A 26,398-nucleotide genomic window follows, 5' to 3' on the forward strand; every position below is an offset into this window, starting at 1 on the left:
CGAACTGGATTCCACAGCACCGGAAACGGCGACTCCCACTTGGGGCGCTGCGGACACACGAGTCGAGGCAGCCCTCCAGGAAGCCAAAAAAAATTAAAAAAGGGAAAAGAAAGAAAGAAAAAGGAGGGATAGAGGAGCGCAGGGCCTCGGCCACCGCACCACGCCGCGCCCCGCCTCCTCGCCGCGCCGGCCGCCGCCCTCGGGCCCCGGCGGCTTCCCGGGGGCCCAGGCCTCAGCCCCCGCGGCCCGCCGGGCGCTGCCCGCGGCGGGGACCTCAGGTGCGTACCCCGCCCCGCCGCAGCCGCCATTAAGAGCGGGGGCTTTTCCTCGAACTCGCTCCTCCCGCGGGCCTGGCGAAGGGGAGCCCTGGGGAGGCCGCCCGTCCAGTGCGCGGCAGGCGACGCCCCTCGCCGCCCCGCGGGCCCCGACCCGCATTGCCCCGGGGCCGGGCCCCAGGAGTGGGGGTGGGGCGGGAAAGCCCTGCCGCTGGGGGCTACGGCTCACGCAGGGAACGCGCATCCCTCTCCCTCCTGATTGGCTGGGCGGGGCTGGCGGGGGCGGGGCTGTAGACTGGGCTCTCTCTTGGGTCCGGAGGCGTGAGGTCGCGCGCCTCCTGGCTTACGTGAGACGCACTCTCGGCGAGCGGAGGCGCAGGATTGGCTAGTGAGGGGGCGGGGCTGCGGCTGTTGCCAGGTAACTGCACCCGCCTCCCTGCCCGGACGCCCGGACTCCGCCTCTCAGGTCGCGTGTTGCGGGAGGGTGCCCCGCGCGGGGGCTGTGTGGGGTTGGCTGGCAAGGGCCGCCTTCAGAGGTTAGTTTCTTCGCAGAAAATTAATGCAGAGACCAGAATAAGAGCTTTGGGCCAAGGCCTACAATCGGTCACAATTCCTGTGAAAAAGATTCTCAGGGCCTTGTAGTCTCCGCCTTGCCAACCCAAACTTTGTGTAATGACAGCTTTATTGAGATACGCCATAAAGTTCAGCCTTCGAACATGCATAATTGAGTTATTTTTAGTTTATTCCTGGAACTGTAGAATTATCGCCAGTGTCTGGTTCCACAAAATTGTCATCACCCAAAAAAAATCCCATACCCATTAGGCAGGAAGAATAAATATTTCTTCTCAGCCCAGCCCTTGACAATCGGCTTTCTGGTTCCCTCTGTGCTTTTCTGCACATTTTCTGTAGGTTGGGTCTTTTTTTTTTTTTTTTTAGGACTTATTTATGCATACAAGAGCTGGGGTAGAGGCCAGAGATGTGGGGGTCGGGGGGGGGGGGGTGAGAGGACTCATCAGAGACAGAGTGGGGAACAGCGCAGTCAGACTGACTGAAATACACTGCTGAAGGGAGCAGCGGACCAGACAGGAGAGGTCTGCCTCGCCATGTGGGTTGCTCCCTGGCCAGCCCAGGCTCGAACTCCTGTTGCAGAGGCTGCAATTGCTTCTTACTGCGGTGCTTAACCCCTTGCGCCACCAGGGAGGCCCTATAGGTGGGATCTTTCTAAGGAATCTTTTATGTCTGGCATCTTCCATTCCTGTTTATGGCTGAATAATCATTGTATGGATATAGCATATTTTCATTTTTCCATCCATCAATTGATGGATATTTACATGGTTTCCGCTTTTTCACTATTGTAAATAATGCTGCTGGGGTCTTTTGTGGGCATGTCTTCAACACTTGGGTATATACCAAGGAATGAAATTGTTAGACCATGTTTCATTTTCCTGGTAATTTTAAGTAAACATTTCTAGATAGAAGCTTGGAAGTAGGCAAATTAGATATTGCTCGCTGCTGCAATTGAAGAAGCATTTTTCCACCTTTTTCTCCCCCAAATGCAAGGAGGGCATTTGGTGCACACAGGGCTTGGACGTCACCTGTAAGTGTTAATCTGCAGTGGCAATTTAGAGAGCCTGCTTGTTAGTTCCTGAACCTGCTGCCCAGGGCTCTGGCTTTTGCCCAGTCACAGCCTTGACAGTCACACCCTCATTCTCAGGATGCTGACCTTGGAAGTAATTCTCACATGCTTCCACTTGCTCCTCCTGTCCAGCCCACACTGGACCATATGCTTTGGGACATTTCAAGGGTGTCTGACTTATTTTCCCTGTATTACATGCTATTCTGTCATGTCTATGCGGTGTCTCTCATTGGAGAGCACATGAGTTAGATTCATTCACCTTTGTTTCTCCCAGCTCTCCCTCCCCGCTGTCGATGTTTCCACATAATGGGGCCTCAATGCATCTCTGTTGAATGGTGAATAGGTCACTTGGGTTTGCAGTTTTTATTTACTGTAGGCCTGGGCTGAGCTGTGGAGAAGGTGATACCCCAGAAACTTGTTAATTAAAATCAGGAGCTCATACCTGAAAAATTAACCCTTTGACACAATTTTAAAAATAATCCAGGCCTCTATTTCAAGATTTTAGAGATTTGCTAAGAGAAGTAGATTGTATTTCAACTTAGGAAAATCGTGAATATTAGCACAGTTTACACCAACTGATACCTGTTTTTAGTTGTACCTATTTTTTCCTGTTAAAAACCATGGTTTTTGGTCCTCCCTGGTGGCACAAGGGGTTAAACATCAGCACTATGAAGCTATCTGCAACTACTGCAGCACCAGTTCGATCCCCAGCCAGGGAGGTGACCCACATGGCACAGCAGACCTCTCCTGACTCACCCGCTGCTCCCCTCAGCAATGTATTTCAGTCAGACTGCCTGTTCTGTTTCCCATTCTGTCTCTGGTGAATCCTCTCACCCCGCTCCCTGCACTTCTGGCCTGTACCCCAGTTCTTGTATGCATAAACTTTTAAAAATATAAAAAAATAAAAACCATAGTTTTGACATCACAATCCTCTTAGGGATTTCTGTGATATCATGAACAGAAATGATGCATTTACCACTGGCACTAGCAGTTGTCAGTTAAGACTGTGTTTTAAAGAATGTCTTTGTTAAAATTTTCCGTATGAAAGAAATTGTGTGAAAGAGTAGATACAGTGGAGCAGTACCAAACATACACTCAGCTTAGGAGAGTTCAACCATGGTTGCCCTGCAAAAATGAAATGAAAAAAAAAAAAAAGAGCTATTTACATATCATAGGCAATTTCTAACTGCAGTGTGTGAGAGCATCTGACTTAGGAGAAAGCATGCTTGGAGCCTGGCATATGCCCATAAATGGTCTCAGTCCTCTGGGACATCTCAGCACGAACATCTAACAGTGGGTGTAAGTCTAGTGATTAAAACTGTGATTAATGCTTCATGGCACCTAAACTACTTCATCAGATGAGTAATGGAAGAAAGAATAATCTGTGTCAACATTGCAAGGGAAACTGGGGGACTCAGTGAGAGGTCACAATGCTTCCCGTGCTTAGACCATCAAAGTGTGACATCAGATGGTCAGGGCACTACTATGTGGCTAGCCCAGTATGTGATGATATTGTAGAGACTGAAGGTATTAACATTCTGGCTGGAAGGCATGAATTCTGAAGACATATCCTCAGTGGTAAAATTCTAAGACGAAAGGCACCCCCAAACAACACCAAAGAGGGATAACTTTCTGATAGACAACTCAAAGCCAGCCCAGGGTGACTGACAGATTACAGAACTACTTTATCTGAAAAAATGTGCAGTGTGGGCCTCCCCGGTGGCGCAGCGGTTGAGCGCTGGGTTGTGAAGCTGCCTGCGGCCTCTGCAGTGCCGGTTCGATCCCCGGCTGCTCCCCGGCCACCGGAGGAGGGTCCCACATGGCGCGCAGACCTCTCCTGCCGCCCGCTGCTCCCCTCAGAAGTGTACTTCGGTCCTTCTGCCTGCTCTGCTCCCTGCTCTGGCTCTGGTGAACTCTCTCACCCTCCCGCGCTTCTGACTGTACACAGTGCTTGTATCAATCAATAAATAAACAAATAAATAAATAAAAATACATGCCTCTTTAAAAAAAAAATGTGCAGTGTTGGCATAGTAGCATTTGCTGATAAAGAGCTAGAAGATCCGTTAAACAAAGAAATCATGGACACAAAAATCCATGTCGTAGTGATTTTTTTTTTCATGTCAGACAACCACTCTCACACAAGCATTTTATGATCCATTTTATAGCCACTTCGAGGAAGGGAGCACTATTAATAATCTCACCCTCAGGCAGGTGTGAACTAGGACTGTCCTGTCCAAGGATGTGTCACTCGGATCATGGGACCCTGTCCCTGTCAGGTCTCTATCCAGGCTCTGTGTGCTCTTCCGCTGCCTGTCCTCTCCTCCACTGTGGTCCCTGCCCCTGCTCGCACACCCCCATCCCTGCCCCATTCCCTCTGGTAACCATTATATTCTCTCTCTGTGTTCAAGATTTGTTCCTACTGTATTTTTGCCTGTGTTTGTTTGTTTTGTTACTGTTACTTATATTCCTCAGATGCATAAAACTATCTGATACTCTTTCACTTTTGACTTATTTCAACATAATCACCTCAATTTTCCATCCATTTTCTCCCAAATGCCACTATTTCACCTTTCTTCACAGCTGTGTGGTATTCCATCGAGTATATATTCCACAGTTTCTTTATCCTTTCATCTCTTGAAGGGCACTTAGATTAGTTCCGTCACTTGGCAGTTGTGGATTGTCCTTCTATGTACATAAACATAGATAAATCTTTTTGTATTACAGTTCTGAGTTCGGTGAAATTTAGAGTGAGCTTTTATGCAGAAGTCCTAGCAGGAAAGAAATGGGGATTTTTCTCTTCTCATCTTTTGCATGCAAACCCACTTCTCTCTTTTTCTGCTTATGTGAAACAGAATGTGATATGTGGCGCTGCTGTGCTGAAATCTGAGAAAATACCGTTGGATCCGTGAGGCACATTTCCTGGCCCCCTCATCTAGTGTTACTCCTGAAATTTATTTTAGAGGAGAAAATGTCTAGACTTAGTGGGATTTACTCCATATGAAAGTTTGCATTACTATAAGAAGATCTTGGGCAAATCATTTCATGTCTTTGTCAGTTTCAGCAACTCTAAAGGAAGGTTTGAACTTTGTCCTCTGTGAGGACCCTCATAGCTCTAATCCTGTGTTTGGAGAGACACTGTGGATTTCTGCCACTCATTTTCTCATTGCTTCTCTCACACAGGGATCATGGCCCAAGTAGCTGTTTCTACCCTGCCTGTCAAAAATGAGGAGTCTTCAGAGAGTAGGATGGTGGTGACGTTCCTCATGTCTGCCCTTGAGTCCATGGTGAGATGGCCTTACCGCTCTATCAGGTGTCCTGCAGCTGGGTGACTGCTGAAATGGCTGCACTGAGAAACACTTCACTGACATGTTCATACTTGATTTCAGTTTGATGTCCTATTTGTTGAAGTGTATCCTTCATAGTGAATAATGGGTTTGTCATATAATTAAGATTTTCCCCCCTTATATTATGGATGTAATTATATGCATTTAAGCTTTCCAGATCTGTAAGTTTAATGATGGAACCTCTGTTACATTATTAAAGGTATTTTTTATTTCAATTCAAAGGTAAATCAATAATCCATTGTGGATCAGTTTACATCCATAATGTAAACTTTACCTTTTGTGTACATTTGATGAGAATTTTATATGCCCTCCAAGTACCTGATCACAAAATACTTGTTGATTAAAAGGGGAAATTAATAACTTTATAAAAGTGGAGAGACCTGACAGATGCCCCCCCCCAATCATGGATTGCAGCAGCAGCCACAAGCCAGGCTGACATCTCGCACCAGGAAAGAACATTTTATGAAATAAATGGACTAGGTTCATATAAATGTTGATACCATGAGGGGGCCTCCCTGGTGGTGCAGGGGTTAAAGTCTCAGCACTATCAAGCTGTTGCCAGCTACTGAAGCATGAATTCAATCCCTGCCAAGGAGCTGACCCACATGGCGCAGCAGACCTCTCCTATCTCACCCGTTGCTCCCCTCAGCAGTGTATTTCAGTAGATCCGCTTGTTCTGCTCCCCGCTCTGTCTCTGGTGAATCCTCTTATCCCCCCACCTCTGTCCTACACCCCAGTTCTTGTATGCATAAATAAATCTTTAAAAAAATAAATGTTGATACCATGAAAGACAAAGATTAGAGACTCAAGAGACGGGGCACACAGAAGGGGAGACATTGGATTGGATCCTGAACCAGAAAAAATAGATACAGATATTTCTTTTTTTCCTATAAAGAACATCATTGGGTCAATGGACAAAATATGAAAATACAAACAACAAACAGACCCGTCATATCTAAACCGAAAGCAAAGTGTATACCCGCAGTAAGTTGAATAATGCCCCTCAGTCCATGTGCTCATTCCCAGAGGCTCTTATTTGCAAAAGGAGCCTTCTGGATGTGGCTAAATTAAGGAGTTTGAGATGGGGGGAGGTTATCCTGGACTATCTGAGAATAAATAATACTGTTTAAAAAAAACTGGGAACAGGGCCTCCCTGGTGGTGCAGCGGTTGAGCACTGGGTTGCGAAGTTGCCCACGGCATCTGTGGCGCCGGTTCGATCCCCGGTTGCTCCCCAGCCACCAGAGGAGGGTCCCACATGGCGCGCAGACCTCTCCTGCTGCCCGCTGCTCCCCTCAGCAGTGTACTTCGGTCCTTCTGCCTGCTCTGCTCCCCGCTCTGGCTCTGGTGAATTCTCTCACCCTCCCGCGCTTCTTACTGTATCCAGTGCATGTATAAACAAAACAAACAAACAAGTAAATAAAAATCATAAATAAATAAAAATACATGCCTCTTAAAAAAATAAAAAAAAAAAAACTGGGAACAGATTTTAATAGACAGCATCAGCATCTGTTTAAAGGGTACTTACCCCAGAACTGATCACATGTGCATTCACTTGACATATGTTTGTGAAAGTGTCTCCTATGTCCAGGCCCTCCTCTGATGTTGGGACCCCAAAATTCAATAAGATAGATAAGGTCCCCTCATGTCTATTTGGGGAGACAGACAATAAAAGAACTTCTATGTGTATATGTTTGCGTCAATAAATATAATACATATCAGAAAAGCAGGGTCAGTGGGGAAAGAACAGATGGTTAACTTAGGGTGTCTAGGGGAAATTCTCTGAGTATTTGCCTTTTGTACAAAAATCCCAGTCAGTGTCTGGGAGCAGAGTGTTTAGGGCAGTGAGAACAGATTGTGCAAAGGCCCTGACGTGGGAACAAGTTTGGTATTTGCAAGGAAGTCAAGAAGTTCAGTAATACTAGAGCAGAGTGAGGAGAGAAACGGGTCAGAGGCAAAGTTCCAGAGACACGTAGCAACCAGATCACATTGTACAGAGCTCTGGACTTCTGTCCTCAGTCTGATGGAAGGTTTGGAGAGACCATCTATGAGTGTATGTAGTATATAACATACAATTTACCAGCTAAATCATTTTTAGGTATACAGTTTAGTGGTATTTAAGTATTTGGTTATTGTGCAACCATTACCACCATCCACTTCTAGAAATTTTTTGTCTTCCTAAACATCTGCCCCCATTAAATAATTATTCCCCATTTGCTCCTGCCCATCCCCCTGGAAAATGAAGAGTTTGGTTATTTTATTTTAACAAAATTTTGTTTAGGAATACTTCTAAGGTTTGCAAGAAAGTTGAAAAGATTGTACGGAGAGCTCCCGTATGCTCCTCACCCATAACCTACATAACCGTAACTTGAACATTTGTCAAAATGAAATAGATCAATATTGGTACATTTGACCAATTCCAGGCCGTATTTGAATTTCGCCAGTTTTTCTGCAAATCTTCTTCTTCTGTTCTGGGATCCACCTTACAACACCACACCGCATTAGTCATCACACCTCCGCTAGGGCCTCTGGTCTGTCAGTTCCTCAATCTGCTCTGGTTTTTCATGACCTTGACAGTTTTGAAGAGTACCAGTCAGGTATTTTATAAAACTTCCTTCAGTTTGAGTTTCTCTGATGTGTCCCTCCTGGTTAGACTGGAGTTATGGAGTCTTGGGAAGTCCACCAGGGTAAAATGTCCCTCTCATCACATCACGTCAGGGGTGCATGATCAACATGACTTACCACGAGTGACATGATGGTAAATTCATGTGTCAGCCTTGCTGGGCCACAGGATGCTCAGATGGCTGGTAAAATAATATTTCTGAGTGGGAAGAGATTAGCATTTGGATGGGTAGACCAGGTAAAGAAACGCTCACCAATGTGGGGGGTGGCCTTATCTACTCCATTGAGGGCTGGAATGGGACAGAGAGGTGGAGACAGGGTGAATTAGCTTGGGGTCTGACTGCACCCTCAGCACTCCTACTTCTCAGGCCTTCAAATCAGACTGGAGTCTGGACCCTTCATGTAGCACTTGGACCTTAGAACTGTATCATCAGCTTTCCTGGGCCCCCAGCTTCTGAATGGCAGATTGTGGGATTTCTCAACCTCCTTTATCACATAAGCCAATTTCTCATAATAAACCTCATATTTTACATCTATATATCTTCATAATAAACTTACAGATAGCTATGTGTGTGTGTATATATATATCATGATAAATTTATATGCGCACACACACGCACACATCTATTCTGTTTACCAGAGAACCCTGTGGCAGACACTCCTGAAGTCCAGGAGTGCGACTAAAAGTTCCAACTCTAATCACATGATTGGTTCCACTGGCAGCCATTCCCCCCCATCTCTAAGGTTCCGTTGTCACCTTATTAACAACCAAAGGCACTTGTCACCGCTCTCTTAACTTAGGAAAGACCAAGGATTTCTGGAGCTCTGTGCCAGGAATGTCAGTGAAGATGAAAAGCAAATATATATTTCTTACTATGAATCACAATTTTATCACATTGGGTTAATAAAGATGTTTTTCTTTGCATTTTAAGGTGCTTGTGGTATTTGCCATATTCTTTTTCTTGATGATTTTTCTAAGTCTAAACAAACATCTGTCTTCTTAGGGCAGTATTTGTGGCTCCATAAAATCTGAATCTGTCCTTATATATAATTCTTCCTTTTTTGTTTCTATTTCAGTGCAAAGAATTGGCCAAGTCCAAGGCAGAAGTGGCCTGCATTGCAATGTATGAAACAGACGTGTTTGTCGTTGGCACTGAGAAAGGATGTGCTTTTGTCAATTCCAGGACGGATTTGCAAAGGGATTTTGCAAAATACTGTAGGTGTTAATAATTTTTTTCCTTTGTATTCTTAATTCTTAAGAATTTAAGATTTATGCATTTAAGATTTATGTAATACTTTCTTCTAATATAGCATAGGTACACTCTTAAAAATAGGCCCTTTGACTTGGCTTACCAATGAATAGCTACTTCACAATGAAGGGAAAATGGACTTTGTATTTTGTGCCGTGTCCTCTGCAGTTCTCTGGTTTATAGAATACATTTGAAGACTGTAGAATAAATTGTCTTTGATTCCTAAAATAATCCCACATGTAAAACCCTTTTATTTTACTCCTTCCCAAAGGAAAAGGAAAAACTCTTCCAGAGCTTATTAGGTACTATTTTCAGGTAGTACTTTACTCCTTTTCCCTTTTTCACTATTGGACTTGCAAAATCTACAATGTGCAGTACATGTTGCGAGTGGCCAAGAGCATCAGTGAGCATATTTGGCCATTCATGAGGGAAATTCCTCTAGGAGGTTTAAACCTTCACCTTGTACAGTGATTATCTCTGCTACTGCAGGTTATCTACCAAGTTTTGAGCTAGCACTTTGTAGTATTCCCCGCGAGTAGTATTCCCTGTGACTATAAAGGAAAAAAAAAAAATGCCAGAAAGGCTTATCAGAAGGACTAATGTATCTACTACTCCATCCACCTATCTGCCTACCTATCCATATATCTATGTGTTGTCTAGAGATACACAGGCGTCTCCTATAAGGTGTGTGTGTAAGAGGGTTTTAAAAACAAAATTTAGAAATTTAGAAATCTAATTGTCTTTATTAAATGATTCATGAATTGGGCAGCATCCCTCTAGACTTAATAACAAATGGGAGGGGATTTATAGACAGAACAAGGATGGGGCAGGCCATTAGCCAAAGAAAAGATTATTTCAGGTAAAGCCACCTTCCTTGGGGGAAGCCAGTGGGGTTGTAAGCAGATCACCTCGCTAGTTCTGATTAGGAAACTCCAGAGTAATTGGTTTCAGGTTACACTTTCTGGAGGCATTGAGACTGAGGTAGGTATTAAGTCTGGGTGGGAATGACCTCAGCAAACGACTCCATTATGACCCTTTTTTTCTATTTCTAACAAAGAGTACACAATAATTTACTTTGTGCCCCAGAACTTGCAATGGATTAATTTTGTTTACTTATCTTTCCCATGTGCCAACTTTTAGCTTTATTGATTTTCTCTCTTGTTTGTGTATTTTCTTGCATTTGTTTCTTTTTTATTTTCTTATAATTTTTTTTATTTAATTGCATTTCTAGCTTCTTGATTTGGTAACTTACATCATTATTTTTAGTATAAATTTAAAGTTATAGGTTTCCCTTTAGGTTCTGCTTTAATTGTATCCCAGAGACTTTGATATTTTGTTTTCATTATCATTTAGTTCAAAATACTTTCTAACACCCCTAATATTTCTCTTTTGGACTCCTCCTTACTTAGACACATGTTGCTTTATATCCTAATACTGGCGATATTTTTGGTTATTGCTTTTGAATTAAATGCCATTGTAGTCCAAAAGAATGATTTAAATGCTTTTGCATTTGTCAAGTCCTAATGTATGACTTCACACATAATTTATGTTGGTCAATATTCTATATGCTCTAGAAAAGAATTTTGGATTCTGCAGTTAATAAACCAATTAGGTCAAGTTGTTAAATAATGGCATTTAATTCATCTATATTCATGTTATTTCTAATTTTTTGCATACTTATTGTGTCAATTACTGACAGAAGTACATTTAAATCTACAAATATATTGTGTATTTGTTCCTCCTTATGGTTTCTACTTTTTGCTGCACCTATGTTGAAGTCAGGAATCTGAGTGTTATTAGAAACATACACATTTATATTATCATGTCTCCCTATTGAACTGACCCTTTTTTCCTCATAAAATGTTCCTCTTTGTTTTCATGTATACTCTAAATCTTATAGTCTACTTTGTCTTATATTAAAGTGGACACACCACATTTCTTTCTTGTGATTACTATTTGCATGATATATTTTTTTTTCATTCATTTACTTTCAGCTTTCTGTACTTTTATATTTAAACAGTGTCTTGTAAATGATACGGTTAGGTCCTTTTTTTAAAAAAGTCTATATGAAAGTATCTGACTTTTACTCAGATCATTTTGTCTATTTCCTTTCAATGTAATTATTTATTGGCTTAGGCTTCTAGCTTGCAGTTTCTTTTCTACTGATATCTGTCTCACGTATTCATTCTTCCTCTGTGCCTACTTTCCTCTGTTGTTTAATACTATTTCTTACATTTTATCTCCTCTGCTGACTTTTTGGCTCTTCTATTTTTTTTCAAAGATTTATTTATACACACAAGAACTGGGGTACAGACCAGAAGTGTGGGGGGGGTGAGAGGATTCACCAGAGACAGAGTGGGGTGCAGAACAGGTAGATCTACTGAAACACACTGCTGCAGGGAGCAGCAGGCAAGACAGAAGAGGTCTGCATCGCCATGTGGGTAGCTCCCTGGCCGGCCAGGGATCGAACTTGCGCTGCAAAGGCTGCGGACAGCCTCGCAGGCTGCGTCTTAACCCCTTGCACCACCAGGGAGGCCCCCAGCTCTTTGATTTTTATAAGTTGTTCTTCAGATTACATACAATATGCCTTCCTGTCACAGTGAATCTAAAATTAATGTCTTAATTCTATATCTATAATGTAAGAACATTAATAATTCTGTATACTTCCCTCTAGCTGTAATATGTTATAATACTAAAGTACCTTATTATTGCTTTAAGCAATTTCTTTCCAAAAATTTTAAGTCCTTTATATTTACCTATATGTACCATTTCTAATGCTCTTTATTCCTTCTAGTCAATCTTCATTTCCGTCTGGGATTATTTTCTTTCAGTCTGAAGAACATTAATATTTCTTTTGGTGTGGGTCTGATGGTAACACATTCTCTCAGCTTCTATTTATCAGAAAATGTCTTTACTTTGCCTTCATTTTTGAAAAAAATTGTAGCTAAAAAAATCCCGTAACATAAAATTTACCTTGTAGGTTCATGTTGTGAAACAGATCTCCAGCCCCTAATAACAACCATTCTACTTTCTGCTTCTATGAATTTGACTACTTTAGATACCTATATATGTGGAATCACATAATATTTGTATGTACAGTTGTATATACAACGTTTGTGACTGGTTTCTTTCACTTAGCATATGATTTTCTCAAGGTTATCCATGTCATAGCCTGCTGCAGAATGTCCTTTTTTTAAAGCTGAATGATATTCCATATGTATATATCACATTTTATCTATTCATCTATTGATGTACATTTGGATTGCGTCTACATTTTGGCTTTTGTGAGTAGTACTGCTATAAACATGTGTATGCAAATACCTCTGAGACTGTGCTTTCAATTTGGGGGGATATGTATCCAGAAGTGAGGTTGCTGGATGATAAGGTAATTCTATTTTTAAATTTTTTTTTAAAGATTTATTTATTTATTTATACAAGCACTGGGTACAGTCAGAAGCACGGGAGGGTGAGAGAATTCACCCGAGCCAGAGCAGGGAGCAGAGCAGGCAGAAGGACCGAAGTACACTGCTGAGGGGAGCAGCGGGCGGCAGGAGAGGTCTGCGCGCCATGTGGGACCCTCGCTGGCGGCCGGGGATCAAATTGGCGCTGCAGAGGCTGCGGGCAGCTTTGCAGCCCAGCGCTCAATCGCTGCACCACCGGGGAGGCCCCTATTTTTAAATTTTTGAGGAATCTGTATGTTGCACCATTTTACATTCCCACTAATGATGCCCAAGGGTTCCATTTTCTCCACATCACTTACTATTAATGCTTATTATTTTCTACTTGTTTGATTGTAGCCATCCTAATGGGTATGAGGTTATATCTCATTGTAGTTTACATTTGCATTTCTCTGACTATTAGTGTTGTTGAACCTCTTCATATGCTGGTTGGCCAGTTTTATATCATTGTTGGAGAAATGTTTATCCAAGTCCTTTGCCCATTTTTAAATTGAATCCTTTAATTTTCTGTTCTTAAGTTATAGGAGTTTTTTCTATATTCTGGATATTAACCCCTTATCAAACACATGATTCAAAGTTATAACATGATTTGCCCGGTCTCCCTGGTGTTGCAGGGGCTAAAGTCTCATCACTATCAAGCTATTGCCAGCCACTGCAACAGGCACAGCACAAGTTCGATCCCCCAATGGCACGGCAGACCTCTCTTGTCTCACCCACTGCTCCCCTCAGCAGTGTATTTCAGTAGATCTGCCTGTTCTGCTGTCCAGTCTGTCTCTGGTAAACCTTTCATGCCCACCCCTACCTCTAGCCTATACCCCAGTTCTTGTATGCATAAATAAATAAAAATAAATCTTTATAAAAAACCCACAAACATATGATTTGCCAAAATGCAGTAGATTGCCTTTTAACTGTTGATCATGACTTTCCATACCCAGAAGTGTTTAAAGTTGTTTTGATTCCATTTGTCTATTTTTGCTTTTGTTGCTTTTGCTTCTTGGTGTAATATCCAAGAAATCACTGCTATGTTTGATGTGATGATGAAGCTTCTGCCCTGTTTTTTTTTATTTTCTCCTTAGGATTTTTATAGTTTGAGGTCTTATGTTTAGGTCTTGAATCCATTCTGAGTTAATTTTTGTATGTGGTGTAAGATAAAGATCCAGCTTACTTTTTCCACATGGATATCCAGTTTTTCTGTCATCATTACTTGAAGAAACTGCCCCTTCTTGGTTTAACAAGGGCTTGGGTGCTTTAGCTTTTCAGCTGGTCTGCAGAGCTCTCACAGAGGTATCCTAGTCTGTGCAGTGTTAGTTCAGAGTATCTGTGGGGGAAGGAATGCCTATTGCTTCTTCCTCTCCCATCTTGCTTACATCACTCTCATGCTTTGTTTTTGAAGAATATTTGTACTTGATACAGAATTCTAGCTTGACAATTTTTTTCCTGTAGTACTTTAAAATTTTCATTCCATTACCTTCTGGCATCTACTACTTTAGATACAAAATCAGGTTAGAATTTTTTTACCTCTTCTTGCTTTCCAGTTTTATTGAGAAATAATTGACATACCTCATTGTTTAATTTAAGGCATACAAAATAATGGTTTGATTTATATATGTTGCAAAATGATTACCACAATAGGCTCAGCTAACATCTATCATCTTATGTAGATACAATTAAGAGAAAAGCAAGAAGAAAGGAAGAAAGAAGAATTCTTATTTTTGTTCCTTTGAAGGTAATGTATCTCTTTCCCTAGCTCTGTTTAATATTAAGTTTTCCATACTTGGTCATAATTTGCCTATTTGTGGTTTTCTTTATTTTCACTCTGCTTGGTCTATGGAGTTGAATCTGCAGGTTGATATCTTCATCAATATCGGACATTTTTGGCCATTATCTCTTCTCTCTTCAAATATATTCTGATCCATCCTCTTCTTCATTTATACATATAGAAGAAAGTTTAGATAGTACCAACAGACATTAAAGCTCTGTTCTTTTTTTTTAATTCTTTTTTCTATTTGAGCTTCAGATGAAATAATTTCTATTGACCTTTTCTTAGGGTCACTGGTTATTTCTTCTGCTGCATCCAGTGTACTGTTAATTCTATCCTGTGAAGTTTTCATTTCCAGTGATTTTTCATTTCTAGAATTGCAGGTTAGTCTCTTCCCTTGGTCTCTGTCTCATCCCTGCAGTGGGAGCTGCTTCAGCTTCCGGACACTTGTATCATCTTTAGAGTTCCCTTCACCCCTTACACTACATTCCATGTTATTAGTTGTGATTCTTTTCCTTTTCCTTAAACCTTCCCTGTGCGGTTCTTTCCGTGGCAGCTGGTTGGGGCACTGGACCTGAATGTGATCAGTGGTGATGGTCTCTGGACAATGGCTGTTACTTTTACACTGCACAGCAAATAACATCTGTTACAAAAATACTTTCCTTCCTATTACTAATATTTCCTATGAAAAGAATTATTTATAGTTCTTTAACAATAAATACATTTCAGGGATGATCATCGTTTTACCATCATGAGTACCCTGTCCTTTGTGTATTAAAAGATCTTGTCTTGTGTTTATTTCTCTTTTCAACGCCAGCAACTCAGCCACTGAGAAAGTATGTCCATGCTCAAACGCTGAGTTTGCGCCATCATTTGTTTGCAGGTCTTGCCGAAGAGCTGCCTGAGGGGGAACACTTGTGCCCTGCAAACGGGATGCAGATCCCTGCAGGAGAAACAGAAATACTCAGAAAAGCCGTGGGGGACTATTTCTGCTTGTGTTATGGTAAAGTTCACTTGAAGCATTCATTCTCTGGATAGTACACTACCAAGTAGGTCGGTGTTACAGATCACGTTATTGACATGACTTAGAATGTCCCTAATATTTTAAAATCCACATACTCATCCAGCATGAGACTTTAGCCCCTTAGGGCTGGCCAGCCAGTGCAGAGAGAAGGACACAGCCCAGAGGGCGCTATTGGGCAAGCTGATGTCATAACTTCCACAGGCATATTAGCCTGACCTGTGCTGTGTAGTAAGAGGACAGTTAAGCTTGGGGTGGGGCTCTCAGCTTCTCCTGGCAGCAGCCTGAGTAACCTCAGGATGCTCTCTGCAGACCTGGGTACACCCATTTGGGCAATCTTCAAGAAAATGGGAAAAAAAAGGCCAATTTCTTTTTCTGTGTGAAGATTAAATGAAAACATTTTATAAGTTTTTTTTCTTTTGCCTTTGTTTAGTTGGAAATTTTATTCACTTGCGATATAGAGGGACAGGATGCTATGTGTTTTTAATACATCAAACCAGATGTCACCAGCTGTGTTTACAACATGATATGAAACTGATTGGCAGGGGTTTTTTTATGCTCACACTAAAAAAAATGAGTAAGACCAAGTCTTTAAAAAAAAAATGAAGCTCTTTCAATAGCTCAAATACCTTATAGAATCACACTATTATTACATGAATCCAGCAGATTAGGAGATTCTCCAGAGCACAGTTCTGGGGAAAATGAAACCTTTTCACGTTCATCCCCCAAAGAGTTGAGACTCCTTAATAGACTACTCACAATCATAATTGGCCGTATTATCTGGGTCTTGATTTTGTTGAACGACCCAAGGGGGACCCTTGGCTGGTCCTCTGCTGATGTGGATGTGTGGTCCAGGTTAGAAGCTCCCCTTTGCCTGCAGGCTGCACTGTTAACCCTTCACTCCTTCCTTTCCTGAACTCTAAACCAGTGCCTCTGGTTAACCTGGCGCTGACCAGATCAGAATCCCATCCCCTTTTTATCCTAAATTTTAACCAGCTATTTAGCTAGCTGCTATTTAGCCAGCTAGATATTTGGCTAGCTAACTAGTTTGTCTGCTACTAACTAGTTATCCAGCCAGTTAACTAGTCACATGGATAATGAGTCAGTCAGCCTGCTAAGTAGTTAACTAGTCAACTAATCAGTTAACTGGTTAGTTAACTAGTCAGTTGGCTGGTTATCTAGTTAGTCTGCTAGCTAGTTAACTCATCAGCTTGTCAGTCAGCTACTCTCGAAAAATTTCTGTCATTGTCAACACACTTCATCATCAGAGAAACCCCTCCAGAGCCTGTGGGGCACCAGGCTGCCTGGACACGTGCTCTAATGCAAATGAAACATCTTGCCTCTCTTCCAGGCAAAGCCTTAGGAACTGGGGCAGTGGTGCCTGTTCCATATGAGAAGATGCTGAGAGACCAGGCGGCTGTGGTGGTGCAGGGGCTTCCAGAAGGAGTTGCCTTTCAGCACCCTGAGAACTATGATCTTGCAACCCTAAAATGGATTTTGGAGAACAAAGCAGGGATTTCATTTATCATAAACAGGTGACAGGCTCTCTCTCATCATAACAGCAAATTAATTTGGAGATAAACTTATGGCTTCTTTTCAGTTTGTTAATTATGTCATTACATTTTAAAGTGGTTATTCAGATTTTTGCTCTGTCATTCTTGTGTGTTCACAATGGGTAATAGTATCGGTTTTCTTGCAGACCTTTCCTAGGTCCAGCGAGTCCTCTAGGTAAGTGACAGCATCTCATACTTGGTGACTGGCCTTGGCTGCTAAACCAGTTCTGCTTTTCTTAAATGCCAGTTTGGCACATTCTCAAGTTTGTTTATTCTTTGCCCTCTCCCCATTAAGGTGGCAACCCCTGACATTCCAGGGTGGGGGGTTGTGATGTAGACAGTATGTGACTCAGGGAGGATACATGGAGCTGAGACACAGCCCTCCTCCCAGCTCACATGCCAGCGAGCTTCTGTGTCCAGACCTTCACAGAAGGCAGTAGACCTGCCTTATCCTTGTGTATAAGAGCTTGAGGATTTTGGGGGACACTTCATGGTCCTGGACCACCAGCCCCACGCCTGGCTTTGTTAGGTTTGGAAATGGATCTGAGCAGCCATTTCATGTTTCTGAGACTCATGGTTCAGGAAAAGGAATGAGCCCATTCAGCAGAGGGTGAGGGGTAACCCATGGTGCCCTCAGGCTGGCTGGAGGAAAGCCTCTTGAGTCCCTGGGAGGAGATTAGAAGTGTGTGACAGTGCACTTCCTGGAGAAGCTGGCCCTCAGGATAAGTAGGGACTGCCCTAGTGGGTTCTTCCAGAAAGCCCACCAGCTGGTCTGGCAGGAAGCTTTTTGGAAAGGAGTTTGAGTCCATATCTGAGAACCCAGGACACCCCATAATCTCCTTAACATAATGGATAAAAAGGAAAAACAAAAAAAAGGGAACTTCACCAGAGCAATTGGAGACCACCTATGCCCACTTCTTATTTTCTCAGATTCTTGCTCTGGAACATAGTTCCAGAGCTGTAGCCATTCATGAAAGACAGGTCCGAAGAGGGTGTTATGCTGAGACTACAGTGGTAGAGAAACAAGATGGGATAGGCAGGTGTGCTGGGCAGGGCTTGCACAGGTCACAGGGTTCACTCCCAGGTGACATGTTCTGAACATGGACTGCCCCAAAGCAAAGTCTATTTCTGGAGCAGTTGTGAGTTCCTGGAGTCTCACATTAAAGAGTGGGATGGGGAGGAGCAGCTGGAGGATTAGTGGTGGGGAATGACTGGCTGATAGTTGTGCCAGGTGGCTTTTATTTTCATTATAGAATAACAATGATCATGTTGACACTGATCGCTGACGCCTTGCAGGCACTATTCTAAGCACTTTGCATATATTAGTGAATCCTCACCCAATTACCATTTTCAGATGAGGATACTGAAACACAGGGAGTTTTACTAACTTGCTCGAGGTGGCTCAGGCCCCAGTCTGCTCCTTGGCCCCATTCTGTCCACACAGATGGCCCAGAATACTGGGCCTGATATGGGTTGGGGTCCCCCATGCTAACCTGTGATGACCTGAGTTCTGTTCTCTTTGTATCTTTCACTTTATCTGCCTTCACTGTTTTCATATTTCAAGGTATGGAAAGGCACTAATGTGTGTCTTCTTACTCCTGCACAGGTGGACCTGGCATGGTAAAAGGTGCTGAAGGCTCAGTAACATCACCCAGTGAAAGGTAAGGGATAAACAAGAAAATCCATATCTAACTCCAAAGTGTTAGATTTTAGACTGGAACGGTGTCTGTGTAGCACATGTGATGTGTACTGTAAAGGATTAATTTACTACTCTTCTTTATTTTGTTATATATTCTTATGCAAAAGGATGGTTGGGATTATAAGACTATAGTCCACTGACACCCTTAATTATTACAAAAGTCAATGTTAAAACTGAGTCCCTTTTGCATTCAGATTGAAGGCAAGAGGTATGCACAGGGACCCAAGGCGTTTGAATCCAGTTGTCCAAATGCCTGTGGTAGGTTTTCGCCTTGCTGGCCTTGACCAGGGTTCCCTTCTCCTTTCAGTGGTGGCCCCATCAGTGTGAAAACTGAACCCATGGAAGATTCTGGTATGTACACTGATACTTTTAGAATCAACTATTTAGCATGTTTAACTCCTTTCTTTTTTTTTTACTAAAATAAAAGGTGGGACTCTTAGTAACCTAGGAAGGGAAGGAAACTTCTGAAACTTGAAAAAAAAAAATCTATGCAAACTCCACAGGTAGGGCCTCCCTGGTGGCACAGGGGTTAAAGTCTCAGCGTTATGAAGCCATCACCAGCTACTGCAGCATGAGTTTGATCCCCGGCCAGGGAACTCACCCACCAGGCACAGCAGACCTCTCCTGTTTCACCTGCTGCTCCCCTTAGCAGTGTATTTCAGTCAATCTGCCTGAACAGATTGACTCCATTTGGATAACTCTGTCTCTGGTAAATCCTCTCACCCACCCCACACCTCTGGCTAACATCCCAGCTCTTGTATGCACAAATAAATAAATCTAAAAACAACTCCACAGTTAATTTCATACTCAATGGTGAAAAACTAGAAGGTTTCTTAGATCAGGAGGAAGTCAAGGATGCTCCCTCTAACATTCCCTTTTAACACTGTGCCGAGTGTCCTAGCTAATGCAATAAGACAAGGAAACAAAAGATACACAGGTATAAAATGACAAAATAAAACTTAGCACATGGTAAGATTTTCTATATAAAAAAAAAAGAAAAAGAACCACCAACAACAAAAACTAGGGACAAGGACACTAACCTCAACTGGGGTCTTACTTGTAGAATGTTTTATGCAAATATTAGAAGAGAGCCTTCTAGGGACCTCCCTGGTGGCACAGGGGTTAAAGACACAGCGCTATCAAGCTGTTGTCACCCACTGCAGCATTAGTTCGATCTCTGGCCAGGGGGCTATCCCACATGGCGCAGCCGACCTCTCCTGTCTTGCCCACTGCTCACCTTAATGTGTTTCAGTGAGTCTGTCTGTTCTGCTCCCCACTCTGTCTCTGGTGGATCCTCTCACCCCCCACACCTCTGGCCTACACCCCAGTTCTTGTTTGCGTAAATCTTTTTTTTTAAAGAGAGCCTTCTAATTCAGTAAATATCAAGTACTGTGATATTGCTAAGTAGCTATATTTGTGGGCAAACATGATTTTAATTATATGTAAATTAGAACATGACTGCAAAATGAGTAAAAGGTCTTGAAGACACATGTGGGATGAGGACTTGATTTACAAATAGAGCTATGTTTTTAATTTTGGACATGTTTTACTGACTTCCTGCACTTCTTAGTCATTTCTTAATTTTCTACAATAGAGATATGTTTGCATGACAGTGTATATAAGGGAGGGAATCCTTCTTTAAAGGATAAGAATAGTTGGCCCACATCCCTGACTCTTCCCATTCCTCAAAAAAAGAAAAATGGCATTTATTAAAGCAAAAATGTTAGAAGGTTAAAAATAGGAAGAATTTTTTTTTTTGTTTGTTTGTTTGTTTATACATGCACTGGGTACAGTCAGAAGCGCGGGAGGGTGAGAGAATTCACCAGAGCCAGAGCGGGGAGCAGAGCAGGCAGAAGGACCGAAGTACACTGCTGAGGGGAGCAGCGGGCGGCAGGAGAGGTCTGCGCGCCATGTGGGACCCTCCTCTGGTGGCCGAGGAGCAGCCGGGGATCGAACCGGTGCTGCAGAGGCCGCGGGCAGCTTCGCAACCCAGCGCTCAACCGCTGCGCCACCGGGGAGGCCCAGGAAGAATTTTTTTTTAATTCAAATGTTTAATCAAGGGATAGAAAAATGTTGAAAGTGGAAAGGTTAGAAAACCTAAAATAAATGAGTACATAACATCAACATTCAGCTCTTGGAAGGATGAAGGAATCCAGGCTGTAAGCAGGTGAAGCTACTAGCACTGACTAATGCTCAGAAGAGCAACTTAGAAACATGAAATAGGGGCCTCCCTGGTGGCACAAGGGGTTAAGACGCAACCTATGAAACAGTTTGCAGCCACTGCAGCACGAGTCAGATCCCACACAGCACAGCAGACCCCTCCTGCTCCCCTCAGCAGTGTATTTCAGTCAGTCTGCCTGTTCTGCTCCCCACTTTGTCTCTGGTGAATCCTCTCATCCCCCACACCTTTGGCCTGTACCCCAGTTATTGTATGCATAAATAAATCTTTAAAAAAAAATAGAAACACGAAATCGCCAGTTCAAAAGTTAAAATTTGAGATAATGCAAAAGAAAAGCAATATTCAATATGAAGAAAAGGTATAACATGAAGGAAAATAGACTTTAGCCAAGTAACCTAGAAAGCAGACGCCAAGGTGGCTAAGGCTTTCAGGGTATGGTTTGCACTCAGCTGCCTCCCAGCTCCTGGGGGCCCCTCCTTTCTCACACCCAATGGTCCTCCCACCACAACTGTGGATGCCCACGTCACCCCTATCCACATGTGAACACATGCATAGAAGCACCACCTTACATCGCAGAGTCTGAGAGATAATGGTGCTTGTCCACTTTAGCCGCTCTAAGTAAATCCAACACCAGTCAATGAAATGAATCATGTATTTCAGCTGAACAGATTTCAGCTGTGGAGTCTTCCTCTCACACACGACAAGCCTTACATGTTTCCTCTTACCTTTGGATGCTTTTCAAAGCTCAGGAGTGTTCTGTGTCTCAGATGGTCACCGGAGATTTAAAGCCCCCAGCCACAGTCAGTCTCCTCTTAGATGCTGGGAAGACTAACGCTGTGGAAGGGGAGTGTTGCAGCAGGATGAGCACCGAGCAGGATCTCTGTGACCCGAGCAGAAGCATGAAGGAGTCCTGGAACCCTCGGTGGCTTTTTCAGGCTTTTACTGGGTTTACCAGGTACACAGTAGGCAGTGGGGCTGGCAGGCTGGCAGGCCTCCCAGCCCCTGCAAATCTTTACTTTTCTGGGCTCTCTGGCTTTCTCTTATGGCCTCTGCTTCTCTGCTGGTTCCCTTCTTGTGATTCTGCTCTGGTCTACTGTTCCTTTGGTGTCCTGGCCTTAATAGGCCCAGTTTCTTTTCTTTTCTTTTTTTTTTTTTTTAACTTTCTTTGTGGTTTAATATTTAGGATTTTGTGATTAAAATTGAATGTATTTTTTTTTGGGGGGGGTTTGTGGATCTTTTTTTTTTTTTTTATAAATTTTATTATTATATTCCCCATACAATTGCAGCCCCCCCATTCTGACCCCAATCCCTCCCCTCCGGCCCCCCTAAAAGTGTCTCTGGTTCATAGTTTTTTGTTGATTTTGATTTTCACTTTCTTATAGTTATTCATTTTCCTGGTCCCTTATTTACGTTTTCTAGATTCCTGCTATGAGTGAGACCATCCGGTATTTTTCTTTTTCTTTTTGGCTTATTTCGCTGAGCATGATCCCTTCCAGCGCCATCCATGTTGCTGCAAATTGCATGTGTTTATCTTTTTTGAATGCTGAGTAATATTCCATGGTATATATGTACCACATCTTCTTGATCCAGTCATCTATTTTTGGGCATTTGTGTTGTTTCCAAAGCTTAGCTATTGTAAACAGTGCTGCTATAAACATAGGGGTGCAGGTGTTCTTTGGAATTGATGTTTCTGTGTCCTTTGGGTAAATACCTAGGAGTGGAATTGCTGGATCATATGGAAGCTCTATGTTTAGTAGGTCCAGAAATCTCCACACAGCTCTCCACAGTGGTTGGACCAGTTTGCACTCCCACCAACAGTGCAGAAGAGTTCCTTTTTCTCCACACCCTCGCCAACATTTGTTGTTGCTAGTTTTTTTAATATGTGCCATTCTCACTGGTGTAAGATGGTATCTCATGGTAGTTTTGATTTGCATTTCCCTGATGACAAGTGATGTTGAACATTTTTTCATATGTCTGTTGGATAGGCCCAGTTTCTTGGCGCAGGTGCACCCACCTACGCATGCCCACACCCTACTCCAGGTGTCCGCCATCAGGCATGCATTTAATCTAATGGCGGGAGGGCAGAAAAACCTGATACTTTTTCCTTACCCTACAGGGTGGGAGTGCTTGGCTTCCCCCAGGGCCCTTTGGGGGTCCACAGCTCCTGTCTCCCTTCTCCCCAGCTGTTGGGCCACATGAGCTTCTCCCACCTTAAGACAGGCCTCTTTTGTTAAGACTTTGGAGATGTGGTTTATTTGAACAAAAATAAGCTTCCTATTAGTGGGACTTTGTACTGTGGGTTTCATGATGCAATATGAACCACAGCCAGCTGCCCGCAGACTTCAGCAAGCCGGCCCTCAGTCACTGCTGCGCACGCTGTCTGCACAGAGTGGCTGCACAGAGCAGGCACAGAAATGGTTCTCAGATGTCTCTCTGTCCCTCCCACCTCTGCCTCGCCCTTCTTCCCTCGCTCATTAGGAGGAAAGGCTGAAGTAAATCTGTGTCCAAAACAGTATTACATTTCTGCATGTCAAATCTGGTTCCCGCTGCCTGGATTGAAAACAATTTTTCCTTGACAGTCCAGCTATCACACGTTTATCAAATGCTTCTGTTAGAGTCTTTAGTTCCTAGTTAACTTGGAACTTGTGCGTTAATTAAAACTTCATTATACAATATTACAAAAGTTAGACAGTTAAAATTTTTACAAATTCAGGCAAGTAGTAAGTGATAATGAATTTCCTCTTCAGCCTTCACTCTCCCCTTTCAAGCTCCTCCATCCCCTACCCTAAGCTCCTGCACATCTCAAATTCCACCCCCACTTTGGGACCCTCAATTCCTAACCAATTAGTGCAAATCCTTTCAGATTACCTACAAATAAACACAATGGAAGCATTTTTCCTTCTCTAGGCATAAGTAGGCTTCTACTTGCCAACTTTCCTTTAATCTTCCCATGAGATTACCTTTTTGTCCCATTTCTGAGCAATCTCCTCAACTTCATCTACCACTTCATCTGTGACTATTCTGTGCCTTGGTTTTCTAACAAATTTTTCTTTTTGCTAATCCTGTTGTTTACTATCTAGTCTCATTATCCTTGTACCAACTGCTGGTAAACATTTTCAGAAGACCCCCTCAAAACTTATAAATCAATGTCAACAGTGAGTCCTAGGCTTTTGATTTTTTTTTTATTTTTATATTCCCCATACAATTGCAACCCCCTTATTTTGACCCCAAATCCTCCTTTCCCCATCCCCCCTCCCTGCGCCTGCATAGTGTGTCTCTGGTTCATAGTTGTTTGTTGATTTTGAGTTTTTTCTTTCTTATAGCTATTCTTTTTCCTGGTCCCTTTGATGTTATTTTTTTTAAAGGTTTATTTATTTATGCATACAAGAGCTGGGGTACAGGCCAGAGATGCGGGGGGTGAGAGGATTCACCAGAGACACAGTGGGGAACAGAACAGGCAGACTGACCGAAGTACACTGCTGAGGGGAGCAGCGGGCAAGCCAGGAGAGGTTTGCTGAGCCATGTGGGTAGCTCCCTAGCGGGCCGGGGTTCGAACTCATGCTGCAGAGGCTGCGGATTGCTTCATAGTGTGGTGCTTAACCCCTTGTGCCACCGGGGAGGCCCGGCTTTTGATGTTATTAACAATCTGGTTTAGGGCCTCCCCAGTGGCACAGCGGTTGAGCGCTGGGTTGCGAAGCTGCTCACAGCCTCTGCTGCACTGGTTCGATCCCCGGCCTCCGGATGAGGGTCCCACATGGCGCGCAGGCCTCCCCTGCCGCCCTCTGCCTGTTCTGCTCCCTGCTCTGGCTCTGGTGAATTCTCTCACCCTCCTGTGCTTCTGACTGTACCCAGTGCTTGTATAAATAAATAAATCTTTAAAAAAAAAAAAAACTTTAAAAAAAATCTGGGTTAAATTATATAGAATACAAACACACACTATATCTATATAGACACATACACACGATATATATATAGACATATATAATCATACGTATGGCTCATTGTAGTGGCAGGAGGGGCACAGGAGCAGGATATCTATGATCCGAGCAGACAGGTGAAGGAGTCCTGGAGCCCTCGGTAGCTTTTTCAGGCTTTTATTGAGATTTACCAGGTACATGGCAGGCAGGGGTGCCGGGGGACTGGGAGGCTGGTAGGCCTCCCAGCCCCCAGCAAGTCTTCACTCTTTCTGGGCTCTCCGGTGTTCTCTCGTGGCCTTGCTTCTTCTCTCTCTTGTTCTCTTCCCGTCTCTCTTTTGCTCTGCCGTTCCACTCTCTCTGCTCTGCTCTCTTCTGCTGGTGTCCCCGTGACACCACCTTTATAAGCCGAGTCTCTCAGCCCAGGTGTACCCACTTACGCATGCCAACACCTTGCTCCAGGTGCCCGCCATCAGGCATGCATTCAGGACCACAGGGTTCCATCATCAATCCTAATGGGGTGGTGGGGGGGCGACAGGCAGAAAAGCCTGATGCTTTTTTACCTTACCCTACACTCGTATAGAGAGTGTGTGTATATATCCCTCTCTATATATATACTTTCGAATCATAATAATATTTTTTTACTCACCCTAAAACCTAGAGGCTGAATGCAGTGCTTTAGTCTTTCTCACAAGTCTGTGTGTTGGCAGGCCATCCCGGGCAGGACGGGTTCTGCTAGGGCCTGATGGTCTGAGATGGCCCTGGGCCCCAGGCCTCAGCAGGGAGGGCCTTGCGTCTGGGGGTGGCTGGTCCTGCACGTGCACGTGGCACCTCCACGCCAACCCCCACACTGATGCCCAGGCTTGTATCCCTTGAGCTAACCCAAAGTTAAGATTATACGGGTCGATTCAGGTCCCATTGCAGAAGAATATTTATGGTATTTCTCATAAATGCACAGCATCTTGAAAAGGAAAATTTCCCCCAACTGGGAACTAGACTTTCTGCTTCTCTTCCATCCTTTCTTCCCTCCATTCCTTCCTCTTCCTCTCCTTCCTTCTACCTTTTATATTGATTTTATAGTCTTTTAATTTATATTACTTGTAAATTTATACTGATAAGGTATTTGTTCATAATACATGAGCTACAAGTTCTTTCGCTGATTAAAATATTGCTATGTTAATCAAAATGGAACCTAGAAGTGATATTAGTTGTCACATTTCTCTGTTGGTGGGTTTGACCCAACACTTTTTTTTTTTGACCCAACACTTTATCATTTCTTTGCATTCAAAGGTATATCACTGAAAGTAACAGCTGTGTCAGTCAAGGAAGAATCAGAAGATCCTAATTACTATGCATATAATACACAAGGTAATACCATTTTAGAATCATTTTCCTCTCCAAAAGTTATCTGCGATGGAAAATTTTCTATATCCCTGCCTTTTTGATATATTGCTTGTTCCCCTTCCAGGAAGCCATCATCCTTCCTCAAGCCATGAAGTAATAGAAATGGAATTACCAATGGAAGGTTAGAAAAATGAAGCACTTTATCTCTTTTTTTAAATTTTAGTTTTCAGTATTTTATAGGGAATATAATCACTCAAACACATGCCTGGAAATAAAGAGGTGACTTCCTAGCTTGCCCTTTTAATGTTAGCAACTCTTATTTTTCTGATCTGATCTGTGTTTCTAT

General features: G+C 43.0%; 1 protein-coding gene across 1 annotated transcript in view; it reads left to right on the forward strand.

The window, feature by feature from the left end:
• The window catches only part of LOC311181701 (general transcription factor II-I repeat domain-containing protein 2B-like), a gene marked incomplete at its 3' end in the record, with an annotated part of 34,773 nt that continues 8,375 nt past the window's right edge, over positions 1-26,398 (forward strand). Inside the window, exons 1-10 of the mRNA XM_084250141.1 lie at positions 1-278; positions 5,092-5,195; positions 8,953-9,091; positions 15,226-15,345; positions 16,715-16,898; positions 17,063-17,091; positions 18,523-18,577; positions 18,923-18,966; positions 25,999-26,076; positions 26,177-26,233. Coding sequence (XP_084106267.1) covers positions 5,097-5,195; positions 8,953-9,091; positions 15,226-15,345; positions 16,715-16,898; positions 17,063-17,091; positions 18,523-18,577; positions 18,923-18,966; positions 25,999-26,076; positions 26,177-26,233 — 805 coding nt within the window. The 5' untranslated portion in view covers positions 1-278; positions 5,092-5,096. The remainder of the gene's footprint in view (positions 279-5,091; positions 5,196-8,952; positions 9,092-15,225; positions 15,346-16,714; positions 16,899-17,062; positions 17,092-18,522; positions 18,578-18,922; positions 18,967-25,998; positions 26,077-26,176; positions 26,234-26,398) is intronic.

This window comes from Talpa europaea (assembly GCF_964194135.1).
Source record: "Talpa europaea genome assembly, chromosome: 12".
NCBI lineage: Eukaryota > Metazoa > Chordata > Mammalia > Eulipotyphla > Talpidae > Talpa > Talpa europaea.